The sequence below is a fragment of the Cucumis sativus genome, chromosome 6 (genome assembly GCF_000004075.3).
Source record: "Cucumis sativus cultivar 9930 chromosome 6, Cucumber_9930_V3, whole genome shotgun sequence".
Lineage (NCBI taxonomy): Eukaryota > Viridiplantae > Streptophyta > Magnoliopsida > Cucurbitales > Cucurbitaceae > Cucumis > Cucumis sativus.
In genome coordinates this window covers 28,450,358-28,474,916 of record NC_026660.2, presented here as the reverse complement: position 1 = coordinate 28,474,916, position 24,559 = coordinate 28,450,358, and the positions used below count along the sequence as shown (strand labels likewise).

The window sequence follows — 24,559 nt, the reverse complement described above, 5'->3', positions numbered from 1 at the left end:
TTGATTTAAATCAATACAAAATGTATTAGATTTAGCAATCTCTCACTCCAATCTAATTCAATTTTTCATATTAAGACTCATTTATATATGTTGAGTCAAACTATTAAACAAAATGAACAAAAACTTAAAAAGCGAAACTAACCTAAAACGTCAAAATGTAAAATCTAATCTAGAGAGAAAAAAGTGTCTTTTTCGTTAGAGATAACACCGAAGAAACTAAAGATATACCCTATGTGTCACTTCATATACACATAATATATCTATTGTGACAATCTCTTTCTAACAATATTGCTATAGTTGGGACCTACAAAATATCAAAATTATTATTTTAATTTCAAAGGACACCTCATTCTCCATTTGGGAGTGGGAGAATTACTTTGTTGTTTGGTGATGGACAGCCACCAAGAACCTTTCCAAATCCAACTATAAAAACAATCACCAAAATACTACCAATTGGGTGTCAAATTTAATTTGCAAAAGGCCATGCATGCACGTCTTGGCAACTCTCTTGCATTCCATATTCATATTCTTTCCATATTTATGTTTACACAAATATTGGTGGGTCATACCCTAAACCCTTTTATCACATCGTTTTCCAATTATAAAGGAAACTCAACAATTAATGAATTGTGTAAGAATGGAATGCAATTTTACTTCTTCAATTATAATCAAACATACTAAAACCAAATCTAAAATTCACCCTAGATTTGAGCAAGAACATGGAGAAGATTTTCCTGAGTGGAAATTATATAGAGATTATGTTATAATCATTCATTTTTTTACAAGGGGAAGTAATTTACAGAGAGCAGAGCAAACAAAAATTCAAAACAGAGAAACCAAAAACAGACCCCTATGTTCTCCATCTTCTTAGATGATTAAAAGAAGAAGAAGAAGAAGATAAAGAAGAAATCTACCTTTGCGATTGTTCAATTTTGATTAACCCCAAGCACCCCAAATTTTCTCACCTACAAAACTCACGAATCTTCTCACCGATCCTCTTTCTTCCCCTTCTCCTTCTTCTTCCTCCTCCTCCTCTTTTTCATTCCTCTGTCTCCCGGTCTCCTGCACAGAATCCAATAACACCTCGTTTGTTTTCCCTTTCCCTGAGCTTGATTCACCGCTACCTGATTCGTTGTTCTTCTTTCGTCTTTCCTTTTTGCAATTCCTCTGTGTGCTCGTTGTGGCTTTCGATTTCGTTAATCCATCTTCATAAGCATCGATTATTTCATGAATAAGTTGCCGGTTAGGAGACGAATCCCATCTCGCCCAGTATCGTCGATAGCACATGAAACAATCGCAGTCAAAGAGCGGAGCGTGATCGACACCGACTTTCAAGGCGGCGATTTTCCGACCGTTCTTACGACCGCCGGATAAGTTGGAGAGAGAAGCAGTGGAGTTGGAACAAGAGATGAGATAGGCTAGAACTTCTTTGTCATCGGCAGAGAGAGCGAGGGTGAGGGCGAATATAGCAGCGGGTAAAAAGGAAAGGAAGTCGGAAATAATAGGAGGCGATGGATGAACGGTGCTTTTCCTACATAGCTTCTTCATGGCGAGAAGAGTAAGAGAGAAAGAAGGGTTTTGGCGATGGAAAGCGGTGTAGAGAGTTTTCTTAGGTTTTTATTTTCTACTCCGAAGAGAAGAAAGCATTGGAGATGAAGACGTGTGTCGAGGGTGTAATGGGCAATACTCACGTGCAACGCACAATACCATTCCGATGCTGCAACACCATTGATTCATTACTTTTTCTTCTCATCCAACGGTTGAAGATGATTCGAATAAAAGGGACCCGCCACGATCAATCTCTTTTAAAAACACCTCTATTTGCGTGTAATCAGTTTGTATATAGTGAAGCATATTTGATGAGAGTATTAACACTGAAGATAGTCAAAGTCAACTACACCTCAACTTGACCAAACGGTGCCGTTTCTGACTCGGCTTCGACTCAGTCTTACCTATCCACACCACGTTCCTTTTTTCTTTTTTCAACTTTTAATTTAACAAAATAAATAATCTGGGTTATGCCGAAAGAATACTTCTACTAACCTATTTTTTTAAGTCTAAATTCGTCACATACCTTTTTTCTTCTTCTTTTTAGTTACTGAAAAATAAAACAGATTTTTTATGATTCTTTTGAAAATGAAAGCCCTTTGACATATGATGTGTATAATTGTAATATATCATCATTTTATTTAATTCCTAATGGCACGCTTACGGTTTTTCTTACTTTTATTACAATATTTAAATATCAAATTGAGAACCTCACTTCTCATTGTGATTACCTTTTGAATTTGGCTTTGCATTAATCTAAGTGTCGGACTATTCAACAATTATTTAATTTATATGTATCAAATTGGTTCTTTATAATTTATATGATTACAAGTTTCAATTTACTTATAATAATTATATAAACTGAAACATTCAATTTACTTCCATAAACGTTTGTTTAGTTACTTGCACAGAAAAAAAAAAAGTATAAATAATGTAGCTCCCAAGTCTGAATCTCGAGAAACTGGAATTTCTCACTACTTGAGAGAGAAGAATACGTCGTTGATGTTTTTTTTTTAAGGATAATTTGTGTAATCAACGTATTAATGATCCAAGCAGGTATTGTTGTGTGGAATAGTCATCATTCTTTTTGCTTTCTTATGAGTCAACTTGATTGGTCCAAGATATTGCTCGTAACTCTACTTTGACGCCTTTCCAAACAAATTTCTATTATACCGCGTTTTAAAGTAGTTCAAGAAAATGATATTTATTCAGTTTATCCAAGTTAATAAAAATAACGATCTTCCCACATCAGGAAACGACGGCTGTGATCCACCAAAAGTATTTAGGAAGAGCTTTGTAGACGGCTCTTGATCCATGATTCAAGGTGTTTAAGCTCCTCCATGCTTATCGAATGCCCAAGACCGGGATAAGCCTTCAGAATCAGATGAATGAACCATTTCAGATTTTCAATCAAAATTTTCTATATGATTTGTAGGAGAGGAAGTTGCGCAAGTTACCTTGAATTCACAGCTTAATCCTGCCTTTTCGAGGAATGGTGGCCCGGCTTGCCCAGCTTCAAACAATACGGTTCTGTCGTCGATTCCATGAGACCATAGAATTGGTGTCTGCACAGATAAAACATTCAGACCTAAGAAATTGAGTGGCATTCACATTTTCACAGCAGAAGTAGCCATAAAGACAAGCACCTTCCACCATTATAATTCTAACTTTTGAATAAAGATGTAACAAAATGGATGTGTTGACTAATGTGGAATCAATTGGTTCATTGTAGAGCTCTTTGGATTTGACAATGTACTTAAAATGATTTAAATGTTCTGATAAAAAGAAATGCTTTCGCTGCTTCAGTCATATGGAATTCAACTCAAACTGCACGTTTTAAATCCACAAAAAATGATCACCATGGAATTTTATGATAATAAACACCGTAATCCATTAAAATATCGCCGGTGGGAATCCTAAAAAATGATCACCAAGGAAATTTATGAAAATAAACACCCTAATCCAATAACATATCACCAGTGAGCAAACTCTTTGAGAGAACAAGCTCATATAACAATTTCAAAATATGATCACATGGTCGCAGAAAGAGTGAAGTACTCGTTTTGCATCTGGATGTATTCGGTCAATAATGGTTGAGTTGAAAGGAACCCATCCACTAAATACTGCACCTCCTCCTAGAGTTTTTGGATATAGAAGAACACTGGCTAATGTCAAGGCACCTGCGAGAAGTTAACAGCAATACGAAGAAACTATCATACAGGGGCTATAGATACGCATCTAGAGCAAATATAGATGGGAGGAGAAAGACTAAAACCTCCTTGACTGAATCCACACACAAATATGTTATTTGGAGTTATGCCACCATCTACCACTTTGTCTATCTTTGCATGTACACTTTGTACTGCTTCAAGTACAGAGCTTTCAGCCTTTGGAGAATCCTGATTCATGAAAGAATGTAAGATTTTAAAGAACAACTATATAAAACCTTTAAAAAAATGAAGAAGAAGAAGAAAGAAAACTGAAAAGGAAACGGCTAGCATTCCCATCTTGGCGATTCTTCAGGTTCTTTTCTCCTTACTTAACCCTTTCAAAAGAAATCAACAATAATCCTTTGTCGACAGAATTAGAGCAACTCTTCAGAAGTTTTAAGTGGAGATGCATCTTTTTTGAGGCATTAGCCTATCTTTAACAATTGAAGAGTTCAAAAATAATAATTTAACTTTGCTACAAAAGAAAAAAATCTTCACATGGTACAACATTTTTAAGAAGAAAAAGAGTATATAAAGATGGGTTAAACTTTAAAGCCTTAACTTACAGCAGTTACTGGAATCTCATGAATGTCAAACCACGAAGGCATTACAGCACCATCTGCAAGTTGAAAGAAAAAAGCAAATTGAAGAATAAGAAGATTAAAAGACTTGTTTAAAAGGGAAGATGCTGAAGACAAGTGGCAGTAGGGGTTCTAATCAAAGGCCTATCATTTTGTTATTTGTCACCTATTTCTCTTTAGTTTAAATGTTATATAATCACCCTTGGCTGTCCAAGTCATTCGTAACAGAAAAAACTGACACACAGTCATCTCTTAAGGTAAAATTTACTACAATGGTTAGTATTGATAATAGCAACGAACCTCCCACATTACTCTATAATGGTATGATATGGCCCACGTGACTTTGTTTTTGAAATCACCCAAAAACCAGCAAAGGTAATTGTTCTCACCTGTATACCAATTCACTCACCACACCAAGTTCAGGTTCAGGCATCACACTTTTATCCGATACCATTCTAAAGCATTTAAGCATAAGGTCTGTCTTCCTCGGATGAAGATCGATAGTGATATTCAAGTTCAACACACGAAGCATATAAGTTCTTTAATTAGAACAAGGAATAGGGTCATTTAACACAAGGGTATCAAACCCATAAAACTACACTCCCATAACATGGGAAGACAGTTTCACGCAATAAGCCAAAAAACATACAGATCAAATAAAACCTAACGCAAGCAATTTCATCCAAGTCAAGTAAAATATGAATTCGCATCACGGCCATTTACGGACAGAGGAAAAACCCTAAAAATGAAATCATAAAAACTTACAATTACAGGTGACAGGGTTGTTAGGAGCAGAGGGGAAAGACCAGGAAGTGCGTTTAAACTCAGGGGAAGTGAAGAGGCTCTTAATTGGTTCGTTGGCAGGACCCGAATCTCCCAATCCATGAAGCCAGAGGATGAAGGTTCGAGCAGCCATAGGATGTGGGGTTGTTGAAGAAGATGAGTGAGGGGAATGAAATAGAACAAAGAGAATGGTTGCGGCGAGGGTGGCTACAGAGAGCGTGATGGAGTTGGTTAGTTGTTGACGAACTGATGGAGTAGGCATAGTTGGTCTCCCATGGCCATCGCTTCTTCTCCGCTAGAGTTATTGCAAAATTTCCTTCACGTTGACGTATTATGTATCTTGTAAATCTCAAAAAATTAAGTGTTACATCTTCAAAACTACTTATATTGCATTACATACGTATATATTTTACTTCTCAAAAATATATTTCCTTCCAATAACCTAAACATATATGAATATGAATGGGCAAGAAATTGATAAATTCCCTCTTTCAATTTTTTTAACCCTACTATATTTTCAAAATGTTTAATTCCATTCATTTGATAATATGAAATAATACGGAGTTTGGTGTATAAAATTTTTGTCGTAAGTATATTCCTTCGAATCTAACAATATTTTAAAAAATTTATAGATATCACATAATATATCAATAATAAATTTCTATTATTGATAGGTCATACAAATTTATCGACCATATAAGCATATCGCTAATAGAATTTGTTATAATTGAAATTTCTTAAAATAAGATAAATGTTGATGGACAATACGTAGAAATTAAAAATGTATATGTTTATTACTTGTTCTTATTTTTCTTGTTTTCACTTCTCCTATTTTTTTTAAAGTATTTCATTACATGTGCGTAAATGTAAGTAAACATGTTACGATGATCAAAGAAAAACTAATGAAATAAATTGATTTAAATAGGCATAGAAATTTCTTTTAGTACAATAATTGCAGAGTAAAAAAACTACACCTTCGATTTTTAAATAAAAAAGTCAAGTTAATACCACCAAACTAAACTCACTTTTAGGTAGATCAAAATAAGTTGTAATTATGGCCCAATTAATTAAGATAACGTATAATTCAAAAAAAATATAAAGAAGAGTTTGAAAATTTTAGAATTTACATATCCAACCGTTATTATGTTTATGTTGTAATCTTGGACAACTTGGTTTCTAGTTTCTACACTCTTATTCGAACTCACATCCCCTAGTACAACTATTGGCCGGATCTCGTGGTTTTTGGCAATGACCAAGGAGTTTGCATTTGTTGGGAGTTATCATAAATGAGCAAACCATCATCTCATACGTGCAGGCTGCCATTTTTTATACCTTTACTTCTTTCTTTAAGCTTCAATTTTAGTTTCTTTAAGCTTCACATTATATTTGTCTTTTGAAACAACCATTCTTGTTACAAATTACTTCAAGCTATAGAGAGATTTTGTTAAGAATAGAACTACCGTCAAACCACCCCAGAAAACGCCGGAGGAACGTCAAACCATGCCAGACACCGTCAACCCATCATACACACCGGAAAAGCTTGCACGATCCCATCGCCTAGTTGACGTCCATACTCCGACATCTTCCACTCTTCTTGTCGGACGGCTCCGTTTGCTGAAAAACAGTCTCTCTGTGTGTTATGTGTTATTGGGTTGCTGCCTTTTCTCTCTCTTGTCTCGGCTGCCTCCCTCTCATCCTCTCCTTCTCTTTTTTTCCCTAATGAAAAGACCCAAGGAAGAAGATGAAAGATTTACAAAAACCCATTTTAAAAACTCTTAATCATTTTCTAACGATATCCATGAATTGCTTTCTCATTTATCTTTGCACACTCAGGTGATTTTGCTTAATTGATTGCCTTGTTTACTATTGACATTATAAATGTTATTTCAAACGAGGTAATTGAATAAAACATGGTTGTGTTATATTATTGTCCCTTTTTTAAAATTAATTCACGTTTCTTTATCATCTATTTTTATCCACCCTAATTAAGAAATATATATGTATACCAAAAATCTCATGGTTCGTAACTATTTTAAATTAGATATCCCTCACTTTTTAAGTATTATTGCATTACATATATATTATATATATATTCAATAAAAACACACTTTTGATTATAGACAAATCTACATATAGTTGATTGTTCCAAAATTTTGTTAATTCAATGGTGTAGAAATAAATTTACATTCACTAATATTTATTTGTCAATTAAGGACAAATAAATCTAATCTGTATAGAGAAAAAGGATGAAGGAGAGAAATGATCGTCGGAAGAGAGGAGAAAGAGAGCCGTTTGATTTGGTCATTTCAAAATTAAACAAAGTGGTGTCCATAAAATGTTATATTCTTTCTAAATTAAGTCTAATTACAAACTGTTTACACAAAAAGTGGTTTTCTCTAATAAAAATTTGATAATTAAAATGTTAATCTAATTTAGTAACCTGTAATTGCATGGCAAGTCGAATGATTAATGTATGGTTAATAATAATCACTCTTATCCTTCACACATGTGTATTAAATAACACATATGTATTAATTAAGATGGCTATATACATGTTTGATCTTTCATGATTTTTAACATAAAATTAAAGTCGGATTGGATCGAAAAATCAATTTTATATGTAATTAACAATCTAACGTGTCAACGTCCTTTCGTAATTCCATTTGGTTCCATTTGATTTTGTCTACTTTTTTCTTTATCTCCTCTCTCACCCCCTTTAGCCTTACTTTATACCCTTTACAAAGCAAATTATTAATTAAATTTTAGCTTTAAAAAGTCTAAATTATTAATTAAAAATCATATCGAACTACTATCTTCTTGATCGAGAGGAGGAAAACTGAAAAGAATATTAAGAAACATACACAAAAAAAAAGGGAGATATAACAAATCCAACATACTAATAAAACCATTGAATTAATAAATTAAATATCAAAGAAATGTCCAATCAATACCATATATGAATGAATGACATGCACACACTTGTTTTACACCATGGTCATAATTGGAAGAGAGATAAGATATAAAATGGTGGAATAGAGATGTGGAAAGCAAATGTTGTGAATCATTGATCAGGTGATCCAGATGATCCAGATCTACAGTGTTCTTCAGGCTCACATCCTCTTGTATAATTATTGGCTGGATCTCCTAATATTTCACATTTACCATCTTTACATCTTGCGTCTCCTTTACCAATGACACCATAACCGAGAGAGGTTGCGTTTGTTGGGTTTTCAATCAATGAACAAGCCATGATCATAGCTATCATCAGAATAACAAGGGTTTTGTTGGTGTTGCCTGCCATTTTAACTATTTTTTGGTATTGACCTTTCTATTCTTCAAATTTTATTTTGAATGAAGGGTGAAAAGAACGAGGGAATGGGTTTCCAATTTATAATTTTCCATTGAAACAAACTATACCCCATCTATTGCTTTCACTTCATCTATTTTTAGCATACTTCCTTTTCTTTACTCTTAATCTAGTGGTTGTTATTATAATTACGACCCAGTCAATCAAATGGTTGTTCAAACCAATAGGAAACCCTCCAACAGTTTTTCAAATATTAAATATTTTGATGCATCTTTGGTGAACCTATTTTTGTCCATTATGAATGTGTATATTTTTTTTCTTTTAAAAATTATATTTACTACTTCCAATAACCTAAACATATGTATATGAATGTGTAAGAAATATTAATAAACTCTATGTTTTAATTTTCTTAACCCTACTATATTTTAAAAATGTTTAATCCCATTCATTCGAAAAGAATCTACAACAATAAGGTCTTCATAATAATTTGTAGTTCCTTTAAAAAAATATTAAAATATATAAGTAGAACTTTTTAAAATGTAAATATAACATAATCTATTAGCAATAAACTTCTATCATGAATAGATAAGAGTTGATAAAACATATAGTTAGTGATCTATCATCGATAAGTCATACAAATTTATCTACCATATAAGTTTATCGCTAACATAATTTGTTATAATTGTAATTTTTTAAAATAAAGAAAAAATGAACATTTACCAAAACTAACTTATCCTTAATTTTCTTATTTTCGCATTTATTTATTTATTGTTAAGTATTGCATTACATATGCGTAAAATGTAAGTATAGGTGTGTTATTATGATTATGATCAAGAAAAAACTAATAAAATAAATTGATTTCAATATGCATACGATTTTTTTTGATACAATACTTGCCGGGATAGGAAACTAAACCTCTTATTTTTAATACAGAGATCATTTTAAACTCACTTTAACCATAAAAATCTAATTCAGTAAAACAAACGGTAATTATCACAAACTCAATTAAGTAAGAGAACATATAACTCAGACATCAAAATAAATATAATGAATGGCTTGAAAATTTTAGAATCCACATATCCAACCGCTATTATGCTGCAGCCTCGGACAACTTGGTTTCTAGTTTCTACACCCTTATTTGAACTCACATCCTCTGGTATAACTATTTTGGCTCTCCTGGTTTTTGGCAATGACCATGGGGATAGTTTAATCTTTTCATGCATCCTCGTCAATAACGCCATGATTATTGGAGTTTGCATTTGTTGGGAGTTACTATAAATGAGCAAACCATCATTATACATACTGGCTGCCATTTTTTATCCATTTACTTCTTTCTTTAAGCTTCAATTTTAGTTTGAATGAGGATGAAGAGAATGAGGCAATGAATTATTTCACTTTATATTTGTCTTTTGAAACAACCATAATGTTTGAAATTACTTCAAGCTAAAACCAAATAATTTGATTTACATCCACCTTGAATCAGTTTGAAGGGATTTTACCAAGACAGTCAAGATACAACTACAGAAATCAACACGAAACCCAAAACCCACCGAAAATCACTGCCTCTATCCGAAGACTCACGTTGTCAAACAACCCACTGCAAACCTGTGAAGAACCCACGGCCGACAGTCTCAAATCCGCCGCTGATGAACTCCCGAAAGCGGCTGTCAAACCACCACAGATAACGCCGGAGGAACACGTCCGTCAAACAACGTCAGACGCCGTCAACCCATCATGCACGCCGGAAAAGCTCGCTCGATCCCGCCGCTTAGCTGACGTCAATACTCCGACGTCTTCTACTCTTCCTGTCGGCTGGCTCCGTTTGCAGAAAAATACTCTCTGATCTACTGTGTGTTTTTGGGTTGATACCTTTTCTCTCTCTCTTGCCTCCCTCTCATCCTCTCCTTTTTTTCTTTTCCCTAAATGAAAAGACCCAAGGAAGAAGATGAAAGATTTACAAAAACCCATTTTAAAATACTCTTAAATATTTGTCATTTTCTACCGATATCCATGAACTGCTTTCTCATTATTTCTATGTTTTTTGCACACACTTCGGTGGTTTTGCTTAATTTATGGGCTTCTTTGTGGTTGACATTCATAATGTTACTCGAACGAGTCATTGAATCGAACGTTGAAATGAATCGTTGTGTTACATTATATATTGTCACCTTTTCACAGTTTTGATCCACATTTTTTTATCATCTATTTTTATCTACCCTAGTTGAGAAACATATGTACTGAAAATTTTGTGGTTTGACAAAATGTATCCTGAGTTCGTGAAATGTATTTGATCTTTGAGTCCCTTTTTTGTTATTTTTTTTCTCGATTTTTATTGTCGTTGTTATATATATATGTGCGTTCAATAAAATATACTTTTGATTAGAAACAAAGCTACAAAGTTGATGGTTCGAAATCTTGTTAATTCAATGGTATAAAAATAAATTTACATTCACTAATTATCTGTTAACAAATCTAAATGCACTGGCAGAGAAGTGAAAATTGAATTGTGATTTTTGTTTTCTTATAGTTTCTTTTGTCATCAAGGACTTGTATACAACAATAACAAAGAAAGAAATCTATATATGTAAAAATTACCTTGACAAAGATGTGAAATTGTAAATGGCGTGGGCAAGTGACAACCATAAAGTCACTAGAGAAAAAGAAGAAAGAGAGGAATGACATTTGGAAGAGAGAAGAAAGAATTGATGCTTATAAACGTTTATGTACTATGTAAAATGTTTACAAATTGATGCTTATAAATTTTTTGGAATGGTTAACGTGGGGTTATATATAGGTTTGATCTTCCATGATTTTGAACTGAAAAGTTCGATTTCATATATAATAATAATCCAACTTGTATTTGATTTGTCTATTAATTCTTTTATCTCGACCTTTACTTTTTACCCTTTTAAAATCAAATTATTAATTAAATTTTAGGTTTATAAAAATTTAAATTATTAATTAAAGTTTGATGTAAATTACTCGTTAAATCTTGTCGAATTTTAATTTTTAATAAAAAGAATCACATAAAACTATTTTCTAAAGCACGAATTGAGAAAAGAGATAATGAAACAAAAATATACATAAACAAATTGAAGATTTAACAAAAACCAAACATATAGTTATAATAAATTAAATATTAAAAAATTATCAAGTCAATACCATATACGAGTGAATGACACTCGTTCTACACCATGGCCATAACTAAAAGAGATAGAATATGGAATGACATAATAGAGATGTGGAAGCTAAGGGTGTGAATCAATCAGGTCTAAGTTCATATTTATTTTCAGATCCAACTTCAAATTCATTTTCAGATCTACAACGTTTTATAGCTTCACATCCTCTGGTATAAGGATTGACGGGTTCTCCTAATATTTTGCACTTACCAAATCTGCATCTATCTTGTGGGTGAATTCCTACCTATCTTGTGGGTGAATTCCTACCAATGGCACCGTAGCTATGCATTTGTTGGGTTTAGTATTAATGAACAAACCATGATGATAGCTATCAAAATAGTAATTGTTTGGTTGGTGTTGCATGCCATTTAAATTTTTTTTTTGGTATTGACCTTTGGATTCTTCAAATTTTACTTTGAATGAATCGTGAAAAGAAGGAGGGAATGGTTTTCAATTTATATTTTCCCATTGAAACAAACCATACCCCATTTATTGCTTTCACTTCCATCTGTTTTTGGCATCCTCCTTCGTTTTTCTTACCCTTAATTTAGTGGCTTTTTTGGGGTGGTTATTATATTTAGGAGGGAGTCAATCAAATGGTTGTTCAAACCATTCAATAGGAACCAACAATATTTTTTTAAAGAAAAATATTTGGATGTATGTACCTATTTTCATCCATTCCACCCATTTCCACTAATTAAATTTTCAAACTATCATATCCTTTTTATTATTTTTACGAAACATTTTTAAAATTGTTGCGTAAAGATGGATGCATCTTGAATACATTAAGTATTACCTAATCAAAATGGATAGATGCTATTTATTTTTGCTTTTATTTCTATCTATCATGATATGTGGAATCTCGTAGTTTAACAAATATTTTTCTGTAACTAGTTTCAAAGATACTAAAAATTAAAATAGTTAAGAAAGCGAGTTGTAGGGATGGATAGAGGCATTATAAAATTGATATTATCTTAAATCATCAATTGACCCAAAAGCTTAAATTCGTGATCGATAAATTATTAATTGATCGAAAAGCTTAAACTCATGTATAAAGGCAATTTAAAATTTGGTCGAATTACACGAAGTAGCATACAAACCAATACAACCAAATGAAAGTTTTAATTCTTCTTGTAATATTCTCATCTATATCTATGCCATGGGTTATATGTGGAGATATTTATTATTTATTTTTCCGCAACCTATTATTATTATAGGTTAGCTAATTTTATAAAGAGAAATAAAGATTAGAATTTTTATTTGAAAGCCAAATTACGATTTGAATTTTTTTTAAAGTCATAATTTCTTAAAATTAAAAAAAAAAAAACACCCTGTTTTTTTTTTTCTTCCCAATCTTATAAATCAGTTTTATTGATTGAGATTTAGAACTATTTTAAGAGCATTATAAAATTTAAATTGTTAATGTTTTGTCAAACAATGAACTTGAAATCTATATTTATAGATATTTTGGAAAGTTTTGTTAATTAAAAATAAATTTCAATTTCAATACTATAGTAAGCTCGAAGACAACGCTATATTTCTAATAAATTTGAAAATACACAATCAAAGAAACCCTATCTCATCGCCTTGAAATATCAACGGTCAGGATCTCCCGTACCCACTACATTCCTCTTCACCCAAATCTTCTATTAAATGGCCTTGCTAGGGTTTTAACAAATCGTTCCTCAGTCCTCACCGCAGCTTCTTCAACACCTTCGCCATCTTATCGATTCCGTTCGCTCAACCTTCAACACTCTCGTCGCTCTCAAACTTTTTTACTTTCGCCTTTGAATTTTGTTTCTTATGATCTGTTTTTCTTGAGGCTGTATTGTACCAAGAGCAGGGCCATGGCCCTGTTCTTGACCTGCCGTTGAGGCTGCAGCTAAATCAATCCACAGAAGTTTACTGGCCGGTCGTTGTTTCAGATCTAATCTGATTTTCGTCGACGAATCTGCTTACCGAACTTCTTACATTTTCTTTATAAATCTCTTGTTTTGTTTGGTTATGAGAAGGAGAGATGAGTGAAATGGCATAGTTTTTAGCCTTTTTTTCATGAGAACCTTCTCTCACATTGAGTTTTTCTGTCACCTTCCAGGCAAGCTGCTTTGATTTCCCAGTAGCTTGCGTCTATCGGTGACTACAATTTTTCTATTTTCTCTGATTTCAAGGTTTTGAAGGATGACGAGATCGAAACTGGGATCGAGATCGAGTTTGCAATTCTTTGATATATTAAACCAGAACGCTTATAAAAAATATATATAGATCTGTTATTGGGACTGTCCTTAGACTTTGTTTCTAAAATCAAGCTAAAACCCCCCATGAAAAAATCTGTATAGATTGCTCTGAATTTGGGTGCAACTTTGGACCAAAAAATGCACAAGAACACTAAGAATCAGACCCTAACTATACAAATGATCAATATGAACTAATTTTATATACAATTTATTGACCTATTAATACTACATAAGTAACTCATTGCCACCAAAAACAGCAGTTAAATTCCCAACTCTGATACCTGCATTTCGGCCGAAATCTCCCCTGCAATGGTAGGATTTAAAACAGGGTAAACTTATTTCCGCCGGCGAAGTTTCTGCTTCAGACGATCCTGACACTTTGTGGTTCGTAGTCCGTTTGTAAGAACCAAACCATTTTGCTTGCATGTACCCATTTCTTCTCCATGGAGGTACATGCATATTCATCTTTTTCATGGACTCCTTCATGGCAGAGCACATTAGCTTCACCACGTGCTTCAATTCATCCAAAGTTCCAACAAAAATCTCGGGGAATGTGTTTAGTAATGATACGTATTTACTTGTTGGACGGGCAATTTCAAATTCTCTAGCTAAAAAGATTTCTACGATGTACCGATTTCCACCAAAATTGACGTCGATATACTCATGATCACCTGCCGGAAATGCCCGGGGTTTCTCCATCTTCGATTTGCAAAGACCTGTTTGCATTCAAATGAGTCAATTGAACAATGAATTAAACTGTCGTTTGAATTTTAAAGAAGGATAAAAAAAAAAACATCACCGGCATCAAAGCCTTCTCTTCGCAAATGTGCCATCAATTGTCGATTAATCCCCGGTAACGACCTTCCACCAACGAGCTTCAGAGCTTGTTCTGTTTCAATTCTGATTTCCTCGTTCTTGTTTTCTACGGAACCAAACAGATTCCGCAACTTGACGACCCCTGCATCTGAATCAAAGGAAAAACCGTCTGATTCTTCAGTACAGCAATCTTCCCTCTCTCCTTCCTTAAATTCCAAATCACCCTTTTCAATGAACGACTTAACGAGGTCGAAAAGGTCGGCGGTGGGTTTTTCAGGCGAATGGTCGCTACCGCTCTCCGAGAAGGAGGAATCAGCACGATGGCGGAAGAGTGCGGCTAATCTATCCATTTGAATTGGGAAATTCGTGATGGGTTTTTGGTTTATATGGTTGTGAAGGTATTAGTTGGTTGAGATTGAGAAGAAGGTGGTAGGGAAAAGCGGAAGAATGTGGTCATGGTGTGGAGAAGATGGAGTAATGGTGTTGTGTACGGAATGGAGTTGTGTGTTTATATAGAGATTTGGAGTTAAAGTCACGGAGAGATGTGGCGGTGACGGCGTTTTTGTGCAAAAATCCAATTATTTGGATTTTGTTTAGAAAAGAAAAAGAGAGAAGTAAATTGAGGTTTGTTTTGACCAAATACTTTTCCTTCACGGGAAATATAACAATGGAGTACACGGACAACGTTATCTATTTAAGTTTGGATTAATGTTTATGCATTCACATCCTCAACTTTCTTACAAATGGAACAATATCTTGCCTTAGTCAACAATACTTAATAAAAGATTACTCACTCTAATAGATATGACCTGACCTTTCTTGAACGTATAATGTTAACATGTATTTTTAATAAAACTAGAGAAAAGTACGTACACAACCCTCCACTACTTCGATGAAAAGAAAGGATGGAGTTTGAATGTGAATGACTTGTGATGACATGCAATACTCATAAGTATCCCACGTGTTTCCCACGAGTGTCATCTTAAGTCTCCACAGTCTTACTTAACACGTCATCCTCCTTTGCTGGGGTGGATGAGGAAATTTGACGCTGCCTTCTTTTATTTTCTTTCAGATTATGATTATTGAAAATGGGATTATGGTTGTAGGGATGACCAGATTCACTGAACATTAAATTTGATTTTTTAGATGTGTTTCTTTTTCATCATTTATGTACAATCGTCTTTATCTCTAAAATACGAGTGAATTTTTCGTGGAATGTACCTTTCTTAGGAAAAAAAATGTAGTACAACATATAATACATGTATGTGTGGTGTGTATGGAAAACATATAGATGAATTTTCAACTCATTGTCATGACACAAACAAAACAATAACTTAAAAGAGAATAAAAACTTCTTAAAGGTCCTAAGAAGATGATAATTATAAGGAAAATTGTTAAAAATAGTAAATTTGATGAGAAATTATAATACTATGGATAATTTTAGGAATAATAATAGCAACATTCTAAAAAAATTTATAAATATAGAAATCTTGTAATTTAATAAAACATAATGTTTTGTTGGGCCCGAGAGTTGGGTCTGGTAGTATACTGGGCCTAGAACGGGGGTTGGGCTTGTGCTATTTGGGGCAATAGTGTCGGCAAGCACCGGCCCAGATGGGGGCTGAAAACTTCTGCTGTTGCTACAAATAAAATCAAAAGAAGACACGGAAAAAAGTCGAAATGAACACGAAGTACGAACGAACGGTCAAGGAAAGGGAGAGGATTCACATTCGAGGACGAAGAATTGAACAAAATTATATATATCTATTTCAGAAAGAAGAAGAAGAAGAAGCAAAGAAACTATTTAAATTTCGGAGCTCCATTAAAACAACCAAAAAAAGAAAAGCAGCTGCTGGTCTTCGTCCCGTTCTTCCTTTGAAGGCGAAGACAGATTATCGGCCATCGGACTGATCCGTTTCTCGTTCACATCTGAGAAATGAACACCAACAAAGAACTCGGCGTCATCAGCTAAAACGGTTCGTTTTTCATCTTTCATGGAATTTTTAGCCTACAACGTTTCCTTATCTTCTCGGCTATTGATTGATTTTGCGTTTTCTTTTTCGCTTTCCCCCTCTGGATTCAAGTATTCAAGACCAGCAAGAACTGGGTTGGTTGAATCGTTGCGTTTTCTTTGATTTTGTATACAAACATATGGTAGTGTCATGTGGGCGATCGTTCACGAATGGTATTAGATCTTGTTATTTGCCCGATTTATTGTATTCCACCGATAAACATGGCTAACCCCAATTCATGGAATGGAATATGCATTCTGGGATCTGCTTATTGCGTTCTACATTTTGGGTTGTGATTTGATTAACCTCTTAGATGGATTGTATGGCATTTTGACACAGGATTAATGTTAATTAGAGCAATTTATAGGATACAGGACGAAAATGATTTTTGGGGTTTGTATATTTTCAAATTTATTTGAATCTGAGAGTGCCTAGCGTAATGAGCCAAAATATTCCAAGTAGCAGAACATTTAGCTTGGAATTGTTTGAGCACTTAGTTTAGAATTTGATGATTATATAAAAACCTTCTACTTCAGGATCTTTTGGTGAATATTAACGGAATCTAAGGCGACCGTGGTGGAGGATGGCTGATGGAATATCAAGTTTCTGGGGTCCTGTAACATCTACGACAGAGTGCTGCGAGAGGAATTATGCTTATTCTTCTTATATTGCTGAGTTTTACAATACAGTCTCAAACATCCCAACCATTCTTTTGGCTCTGATCGGTCTTGCAAATGCCTTGCGACAACGTTTCGAGAAGAGATTTAGTGTACTCCACATATCAAATATGATACTAGCCATTGGTAGTATGTTCTACCATGCCACATTGCAAAAAGTGTAAGTTCAAATAGAAACACACTCATAATGTAATTTGATATTTTGTTCAAACTACTTGAATAATTTAGGTTGTCTAAGCTACTGATTTTTATATTCATTTCATGTGCGCCGGTGGAATGTTGGATATGTTTTTGGTCTAATCTTGAATGATGAAACTTTGTTTGTTAACCAGGCAACAGCAAGGTGATGAAACACCAATGATTTGGGAGATGCTTCTTTACATGTACATTCTCTATTCACCTGATTGGCATTACCGAAGTACAATGCCAACATTTCTCTTCCTCTATGGAGCCATGTTCGCTGTGGCTCATTCGATTCTTCGTTATGACATTGGTTTCAAGGTGCACTATGTGATTCTCTGTCTCCTTTGCATACCTCGGATGTACAAATATTATATATACACAGAAGATGCCTCGGCTAAGCGGTTAGCGAGGCTGTACTCATTGACTCTTCTCTTAGGCACTTTCTGTTGGGTTAGCGATCGGGGTTTGTGCGAGACGATATCACATTGGATCATCAATCCTCAAGGACATGCCCTGTGGCATGTTTTCATGGGTTTGAGTTCTTATTATGCGAACACATTCTTAATGTTTTGCCGGGCGCAACAAAGAGGATGGTCCCCTAAAGTACTTCATTTAATGGGAGTTCTCCCCTACGTGAAGATTGAGAAACCAAAAACACAGTAAGAAGACAGGCAAAATTTTGACCTATGTTGAGTGTTTCCATGGAAGTAGAGAGAGATTTAAAAAGAAAAAAGAAAAAACAATCTTTTTGGCAATGTTGTTTCTTTTCCTTCTTTCCACTATGGAACGAATAGGAACTTAGATTTTTTTTTTTTTTTTTTTTTGTAGTAAAACGCACTTATGTATTTTTGTTAATTAACATGGAGCATTCTTATTTCAGAAAACATATTGATTTGAACATTTTAGTAGAAAGATTTGAACTCTTCAAATGGATTGAAAGGTTCGATACACGTACTAATCGGAAATCTGAAATGGGTATACAATAATTCAACTTTTTGCTTTTTCAATTTGTGGTTGAGAATATTTGTAATTCGGGTACATAGCGTATTCTCTTTAGTTAATGAATATCAACCTTATATACAAATGTATGTATATATATATGTATAGTTACTGAATTCAGAGCTTAAAACAACACACTTATTCAGGCTATCCAACAGGATTATTAAGGTAATTTATGAATAATCGCCAAGGCATGAAGATATGTAAACTAAGACGGCAAGAAAGAATAAATCATTACATGATATTTTCATTCATTTCACAAAGATACAATGTCCAAAGAGAGAGGATAAAGGAATCAGATTCTAGCCAACCATCCGCTGATGCAAGATTTGCCCAAGCTTCATGTAAAGAGTTGCTTGTTCCTCGATTGTGAGATTCATTAGTATCTATGATTGTGAGATTCATTAGCATGTATAAATGTGGTGAACTCAATTTCAAATTACATGGAGATAATCTAAGAGCTCGTTTTGAATGACTTTCTAAATGCTTAAAAATTTTACCTGGTCCAAGATTGTGTCAACAGATATGTTCTGAGCCACAACAAAGGATTGATGGTATATGTAGGCAAAGACAGCCATCACCATCTGCACATAAGAAGAGCAATTATGTCAGTAAAGAGATAAGGAGTCACTTTCTCTGAATAAGCAACAGATGGAACTATTATGATAGGCAACACAAAAATATTCACACTTTCAATAAAACCAGCTAGAACCTCCCACTTGATAGAGGACGAAGTATGTGGACCTGTACTCAGAAACTTTCCAGAACTGGAGGGTGAAGAGAAACTTGGATCATTACAGCCTTATAATGAAGTGTATGGACCCATACTTGAAAAAATGATTGCATATCAAAACACAATCAGAGGAAGGATCCCGGTCAATAGATGACAAATTGGAATTTTTCAAACAAAAATGTAACCATTCTAATAATAGCCACAGTATGTAGGGTTCGATCTCTCTACTGCGGTTAGATGAACAACCTTTGAAAATAATTTCATCACCTTTTCCATACTCATGACCCTTCAAGGTTTGGAGTAGAATTCATTTGAAATAAAGGTGCAGACTTGCAATTAAAGTCCAATTAGAAAACCTAACTGAACCGCCTAGTGATAAAGAAGAGATATAGTTTTAATAGCTAACTAAGAGGTCATTGGTTAAACCCACGATGACCACCTACCTAGGAATTAATTTCCTACAAGTTTCCTCAACATCCAAATGTTGTAGAGTCTAACGGATTGTCCCGTGAGATTAGTCAAGATCACTTGAGCTTACTCCGACACTCATGGATATACAAAATAAATAAATTAAGAATCTAATTATAAAAGTCATCCTAATGATCCATCCAATGTTTGCAATATTATGCATGAATCTATAGAATGTATGATATCTATAGTTTCTTCTCCAGATCTATTGTTGCTTCAGAGTTTTAGTACTTAATTAAAGGCAACAATGTTCTAAGTCTCAGTGGTTCACCTGGCAATCCATTCTATCTGTAATTCCACCGTGTCCAGGAATACTATCACCAAAATCCTGCAACAATCAGAGAAATGGTAAGCAACAGCTGATCTCAAAATTGAGACTTTGCAAAACTACGCAAGGATGGTATTCAGAATGAACCTTGACTTTGAAAGCTCTTTTGAAACCACTAGCAAAGAAGCCTCCAAAAGGAGCAATTATTGATGCAAATAAACCAAGGCACAACGCATGTCCTTGAACTGGCAATATGCTTATTTTCTTCCATGGGAACTGAAGGAGAACATAGAAATGTGAATTCCTCAGAGATTTGGACCAACTTTGTGAAGTTACTGAAGCTAAACAATATTATAAAAAAAAAAGGGAATACAAAATAGATGAACGCCAGATTTGGTACCAAAAAGGCCTTTCACATCACCAATGGCACGTTTATGAAAGATTAAGTATAAGTCATTAATTAAATGAAATTGTATGCAGGAAAATGGTAAAAGCATTGACTATAAAAGCCAAAGAACGTTGTACAATATACATGCCATGCAGCCATGTCGAACGAAATGATTATGCCTGGTGAATCATACCAATTTACCAAGAGTAGACAATTTTTTAGGGAAACAACGGATTTAGCTCTAATACCCATTGCATACTTTTGAAAGAGAACCCATTTCAGTAATTTTCTTTTCTAGGTTTTGTCAGTTTTTCTAGCTCCTTTTGGCTTGACCTTTCTTTTTATGAATGGTCCTCTAGGATTGTTTCACTTGATTGAATTGTCCTCTTGTATTCTTTCAGTTGTTCACAACAAAAGTTATTCCCATCATAAAAAATAAAGTACAAATAAATAAAGAGACATGTAAGGATCGATAAGCTAATAAAACTTCCAAGATTCACCTTTCCTCTCGTGTAAATTAAATGGATGATGGAGAACTAATTGGCGCCAACAACTTATATTGAAAATCATCAAAAGAAAAAAAAATCATAATGAGAAAATTTGAATAGATATTCCTTTATACATAGCTAAAAGATATGCATCACGGGAATACAGCATTCTCTTAGATATTCTCTGTACATTACACACTGTATATATCTTACTCTCTACACTCGTCTCTATCCCACTCAGCAAGAGTCCCTCGACAAATTTCTCTTTTCCTTCATCTCTAAAGCAAAATTAGCTTCAAGGCATCTTCCTCTTCTTTGTTATGTAGCTTAAATCGCCCACTCCTTTCAAATAAAGCTTGAATGGCACAATGGGTTACATTTAGTCTAAGAGGTTTGGTATATGGTCTAATAATGGACTTGCTGACTTCGCTAATAATTCTAAGTTCTAGCAAACCTAAAGTGAACTTCTCCAACCAAAAATAAAATACAAGATCAACATTACAACTCACACAAAATCAGGTAGTTAGCGTATAGAATATGGATGCACATGTTGAAGACAATTCTAATATAAGGTAAAAAGAATGGCAGAATAAGAAGCTATAGGAGAGTTACACTATTCATATTAAACAAGATTCAATTAATAGTCATTACTGACCCAAGCGGGGATCCACCCTGGTAAAGTGAAATAATCAGGCTTAAACAAAGGACCAGGATCACAGTGAAGCCAACCAGTTGATAAGTCCTGAGATTATTGAATCATATGTAAGCAAAAGCTTCAAAATCAGAACAAACCTCTTCAAATGCAAGAAAGTTGGATTAGCAAAAAAAGTACCGTTCTTGGACATGTAAGCCACTGATAACGACCCATGACATTAGCTAGCTGCAAAACAGACGAATATGCCAATGTTCAGCAAGTATAAATGTCGGACCGCAGAGAGAATGTTAACTAGAAATCATTACTAAAAGAAACCATCTATGACAGAGACATACATAACCTAGTTACTGCTAATGTAGCAATTTTACACGAAAATACTAATTCGTTTGATGATCACTGATCAGTGTCCACTTTCTTTAATAAAATTCAATTAAGCCCTATTTTAGGCCATATCAAGTAATCCAAATGTGCTACTAGTGCTTCATAATTAATTCTGAAAACAAAAGCTACACAGCCCTATTGTGACCAGTCGAGCAACATCAATAAGAAGCTGACATAAGAAAATCATCAAATCCAGTGATGAAAATTGAAAGTTGATGAAAAAACTGCTCACAAAAAAGGCAGAAATGATAGTCATAATAGAGGCTCCAATAAATCCCTCCCAAGTTTTCTTTGGAGATAACTTGATCAATGGTGTTCTTCCAAAGAAGAAACCAAATATATAGGCAGCAATGTCATTGATAACAATTAGTGATGCTGGTAGGAGAAACCTGCAGAAACATTAATCATTCATAAGGAAAAAATGAAATTCCAGGGTAAATTGCAAGCCAAAAAAGATTTGATTTTTTATGAGATAACATTTTTTTCCCTTTTAAGAAGGTTGAATTACCAGATGATTCCTTCAAAAATATTGGCTACCGTAAAAGAGGACTGTGTAAAAACAACGATTAGAATCATGTGCGTCCATGCATACTGGCCAAATTGATATTTATACATCTTCTTCTTTAAAGTAAGAATGAACCACATAAAACCTGAGTCAAACCAGAAGCAGAGAAAAAAAATGAGGGAAGCACGTTACAACGCTAACATAAAATTTAAAATTTCCAGACAATTGAAAAAACTAATATAATCCTGGAAAAAAAATTGACAGTGAATGAATAAATGGAAATTAAATGAAAATCCTATGGAATTTTCACTCATAGAATTGCAGTAGTCTGCTGCACACCAGGAAATGATATTGATGGCAAAGGTCAAAGTTTCAAGAAGGCAAAATATTTAACCAGAACGCCAAAAACAAGATCACTAACCTGCAATGTATAAGGAGTAACAAATAACCATATGATACTTGATGAGACTGCTCACTAGCTGATATAAAAATTTATCTGACGTGACAGTATTAACAAGTCGCTGACTTAAAATACGACCATACACGAATAGCATTGCTGTGAAGAAGAAGTGCCTGCACTAGAGTTCTAATCAATTAGTAAACACAAAATGCACGCTTCTTAAAAAGAAAAAGTAAAAGCATTCTGCCCAGAATCAGAATGTAACCGGTATTATAGATAGAGACTAGAGGATAGACCAAGAAAATAAGCACAAGCCTTGACATTACCAATTTAATAGTCGAAACCCTGGTAGACGAGTATCCTCACGAACTTGCCTGAGTAGGTTGAACAGTTCCTTTGCCATGAAAACTTGAATAACCACAACCATGGCAGTAATATAGAGATGGCCAAAGTATATAATTAATGCAAAACCCCCAATCATCCAAATTGTTGAGTATGCACGGATCAACATAGATTTGTATTTACTCCGGTCATTAACTAGTAAATTTCTTTCATTTTGCTTGCTATCCTCCGAAGTTCCCTGAATAAAAAGGAAAAACAAATTATTAAAGTTAATTATATGATTTAAACCAGTCAATATCATGCATACACACGAAATACAAGTATAAGATTTGCGTTGACAAAAATAGGTATGAGACTTTTTACACAATTTTGCGTTCCTGTTATTACTCCTAAAAGTTTAAGTGCAGAAGTCCTTTTAAATTGACTATTTGCGAGAGAGATTCCTTTTGGAAAATAGGTAACAGTGAATAAAAATTAAAACATAACAAAATGGTACGCATCAAACAGGGAAAACGCACATCGCTTGGGCGCCTGCGATGCCGAGTCCGGCCACCCGGAGTCGACGGACTATTAGGAATATTCTCGTTTAACATGGTCCGATTCAGAAATGCAATTCACCGGATCCCGAAAATCATTAGCTGCACAAGAACTATTCCCTGAAACATAAATTCAAAACAAGACCATAAGTTCAAAACTCAAAGTATTGACTTCAACGTACATAAATGCGTATAGCACACATAAATAGTATAGAAACACCTAACATTAGCACAAATAAGTTCCGAAAAATCATACTTAAACGAAATTCTCAGCTCGAAAGTTAAATATCTGAGAAGCTTTAATTAAAAAAAGGACAAACTAAAAACCGAATACATTATTCCATAACATTTCCAAAGAATAGACAGAAACTACCGAACAGTCCTGAAAACACGAAGTTAAACCGTAAAGGTCACGAATACTTCAAAGCTTGCTATCAGTTCATTTCAGTTTAGCTCAGTTGTGAGTACTGAAGATAAATCCAATACGATTAAGTTTGAAAGCAGAAAGTTCAAAAGCAAAGAAAAATTCAATAAACATGTGAACAGTACCTGTAAATTCGAAGAAGAACTCTCAACAGAAAATTACCCAGCAGAAAGAAACTTGTAGAGAAAATCGAATAGAGAGAAACCTGGTGTGGTTTATGGTGAATATGAAAAGGATGGAAGGGAAGACGAAGGAAATGAAGAAGAAAAGAGGAACAGTATAGGAATAATTTGAGGATGAAAAAGCAACGCAAATCGATTTCTTGTATAAAGACGGTTGGAATTCGAATCCTAATATTTAATTTAATTTTTCTCTTTCTCTTAATTACTTTTAATGTGTATAAATTATATAAATTATATCTCCCTTTGTGTTGGGATGGCAT

At 34.0% G+C, this 24,559-nt stretch overlaps 5 protein-coding genes and 1 non-coding gene across 7 annotated transcripts; 2 read left to right on the top strand and 4 right to left on the bottom strand.

Moving 5' to 3' along the window:
* Positions 1 to 720: 720 nt before the first annotated feature.
* On the bottom strand, positions 721 to 1,642 carry LOC101204826. The gene has a single exon (XM_004134740.3). The coding sequence runs from the start codon at positions 1,546 to 1,548 to the stop codon at positions 937 to 939; it is 612 nt and encodes a 203-aa protein (XP_004134788.1). The 5' UTR covers positions 1,549 to 1,642; the 3' UTR covers positions 721 to 936.
* Positions 1,643 to 2,610: 968 nt separating this feature from the next.
* LOC101205074 (probable carboxylesterase SOBER1-like) lies at positions 2,611 to 5,478 on the bottom strand. Its single transcript, XM_004134741.3, has 6 exons — positions 5,105 to 5,478; positions 4,325 to 4,377; positions 3,824 to 3,947; positions 3,607 to 3,728; positions 3,006 to 3,113; positions 2,611 to 2,920 (listed from the first exon to the last, which is right to left on the bottom strand). Exons 1-6 carry the CDS (start codon positions 5,382 to 5,384, stop codon positions 2,831 to 2,833), a joined length of 777 nt encoding a protein of 258 aa, XP_004134789.1. The 5' UTR covers positions 5,385 to 5,478; the 3' UTR covers positions 2,611 to 2,830.
* A 7,625-nt stretch (positions 5,479 to 13,103) lies between these two features.
* Positions 13,104 to 15,344, bottom strand: LOC101205314. The gene is made up of 2 exons (XM_004134742.3): positions 14,642 to 15,344; positions 13,104 to 14,558 (listed from the first exon to the last, which is right to left on the bottom strand). The coding sequence occupies exons 1-2, from the start codon at positions 15,006 to 15,008 to the stop codon at positions 14,068 to 14,070; spliced, it is 858 nt and encodes a 285-aa protein (XP_004134790.1). The 5' UTR covers positions 15,009 to 15,344; the 3' UTR covers positions 13,104 to 14,067.
* LOC116404847 lies at positions 13,482 to 13,583 on the top strand. The gene has a single exon (XR_004217945.1). It is a non-coding gene; the product is annotated as a small nucleolar RNA snoR109 (small nucleolar RNA).
* A 912-nt stretch (positions 15,345 to 16,256) lies between the features above and the next one.
* On the top strand, positions 16,257 to 18,414 carry LOC101205550 (alkaline ceramidase). 2 transcript variants are annotated; one of them, XM_031886994.1, is made up of 4 exons: positions 16,257 to 16,634; positions 16,743 to 16,843; positions 17,207 to 17,507; positions 17,680 to 18,414. In XM_031886994.1, the coding sequence occupies exons 3-4, from the start codon at positions 17,254 to 17,256 to the stop codon at positions 18,191 to 18,193; spliced, it is 768 nt and encodes a 255-aa protein (XP_031742854.1). In that variant the 5' UTR covers positions 16,257 to 16,634; positions 16,743 to 16,843; positions 17,207 to 17,253; the 3' UTR covers positions 18,194 to 18,414. The 2 variants fall into 2 exon arrangements, with proteins under 2 accessions (XP_031742854.1, XP_004134791.1); XM_004134743.3 differs by lacking the exon at positions 16,743 to 16,843 and having other exon boundaries at positions 16,269 to 16,634.
* A 192-nt stretch (positions 18,415 to 18,606) lies between these two features.
* Positions 18,607 to 24,437, bottom strand: LOC101205782 (phosphatidate cytidylyltransferase 1). The gene is made up of 12 exons (XM_004134744.3): positions 24,243 to 24,437; positions 23,676 to 23,813; positions 23,142 to 23,395; positions 22,837 to 22,988; positions 22,419 to 22,560; positions 22,143 to 22,299; positions 21,707 to 21,754; positions 21,530 to 21,616; positions 20,146 to 20,274; positions 20,002 to 20,058; positions 19,030 to 19,113; positions 18,607 to 18,915 (listed from the first exon to the last, which is right to left on the bottom strand). The coding sequence occupies exons 2-12, from the start codon at positions 23,748 to 23,750 to the stop codon at positions 18,832 to 18,834; spliced, it is 1,269 nt and encodes a 422-aa protein (XP_004134792.1). The 5' UTR covers positions 23,751 to 23,813; positions 24,243 to 24,437; the 3' UTR covers positions 18,607 to 18,831.
* Positions 24,438 to 24,559: the final 122 nt, after the last annotated feature.

Bases quoted from the DNA above. Each gene is read 5' to 3' on its own strand.
- LOC101204826 (XM_004134740.3), bottom strand. From the start codon at position 1,548: ATGAAGAAGCTATGTAGGAAAAGCACCGTTCATCCATCGCCTCCTATT.
- LOC101205074 (XM_004134741.3), bottom strand. From the start codon at position 5,384: ATGCCTACTCCATCAGTTCGTCAACAACTAACCAACTCCATCACGCTC. The intron at 4,378-5,104 runs GTAAGTTTTTAT...TTCAACTTGCAG, and splicing joins CAACCCTGTCACCTGTAATT to ATGGTGCTGTAATGCCTTCG. The intron at 3,948-4,324 runs GTAAGTTAAGGC...TTCATGAATCAG, and splicing joins ATGAGATTCCAGTAACTGCT to GATTCTCCAAAGGCTGAAAG.
- LOC101205314 (XM_004134742.3), bottom strand. From the start codon at position 15,008: ATGGATAGATTAGCCGCACTCTTCCGCCATCGTGCTGATTCCTCCTTC. The intron at 14,559-14,641 runs GTGATGTTTTTT...GAATGCAAACAG, and splicing joins AAGAGAAGGCTTTGATGCCG to GTCTTTGCAAATCGAAGATG.
- LOC101205550 (XM_031886994.1), top strand. From the start codon at position 17,254: ATGGCTGATGGAATATCAAGTTTCTGGGGTCCTGTAACATCTACGACA. The intron at 17,508-17,679 runs GTAAGTTCAAAT...TTTGTTAACCAG, and splicing joins CATGCCACATTGCAAAAAGT to GCAACAGCAAGGTGATGAAA.
- LOC101205782 (XM_004134744.3), bottom strand. From the start codon at position 23,750: ATGTTAAACGAGAATATTCCTAATAGTCCGTCGACTCCGGGTGGCCGG. The intron at 22,561-22,836 runs GTTAGTGATCTT...GGTTTGACTCAG, and splicing joins TTACTCCTTATACATTGCAG to GTTTTATGTGGTTCATTCTT. The intron at 20,275-21,529 runs GTCAGTAATGAC...GTTCTCCTTCAG, and splicing joins CAGGGTGGATCCCCGCTTGG to TTCCCATGGAAGAAAATAAG.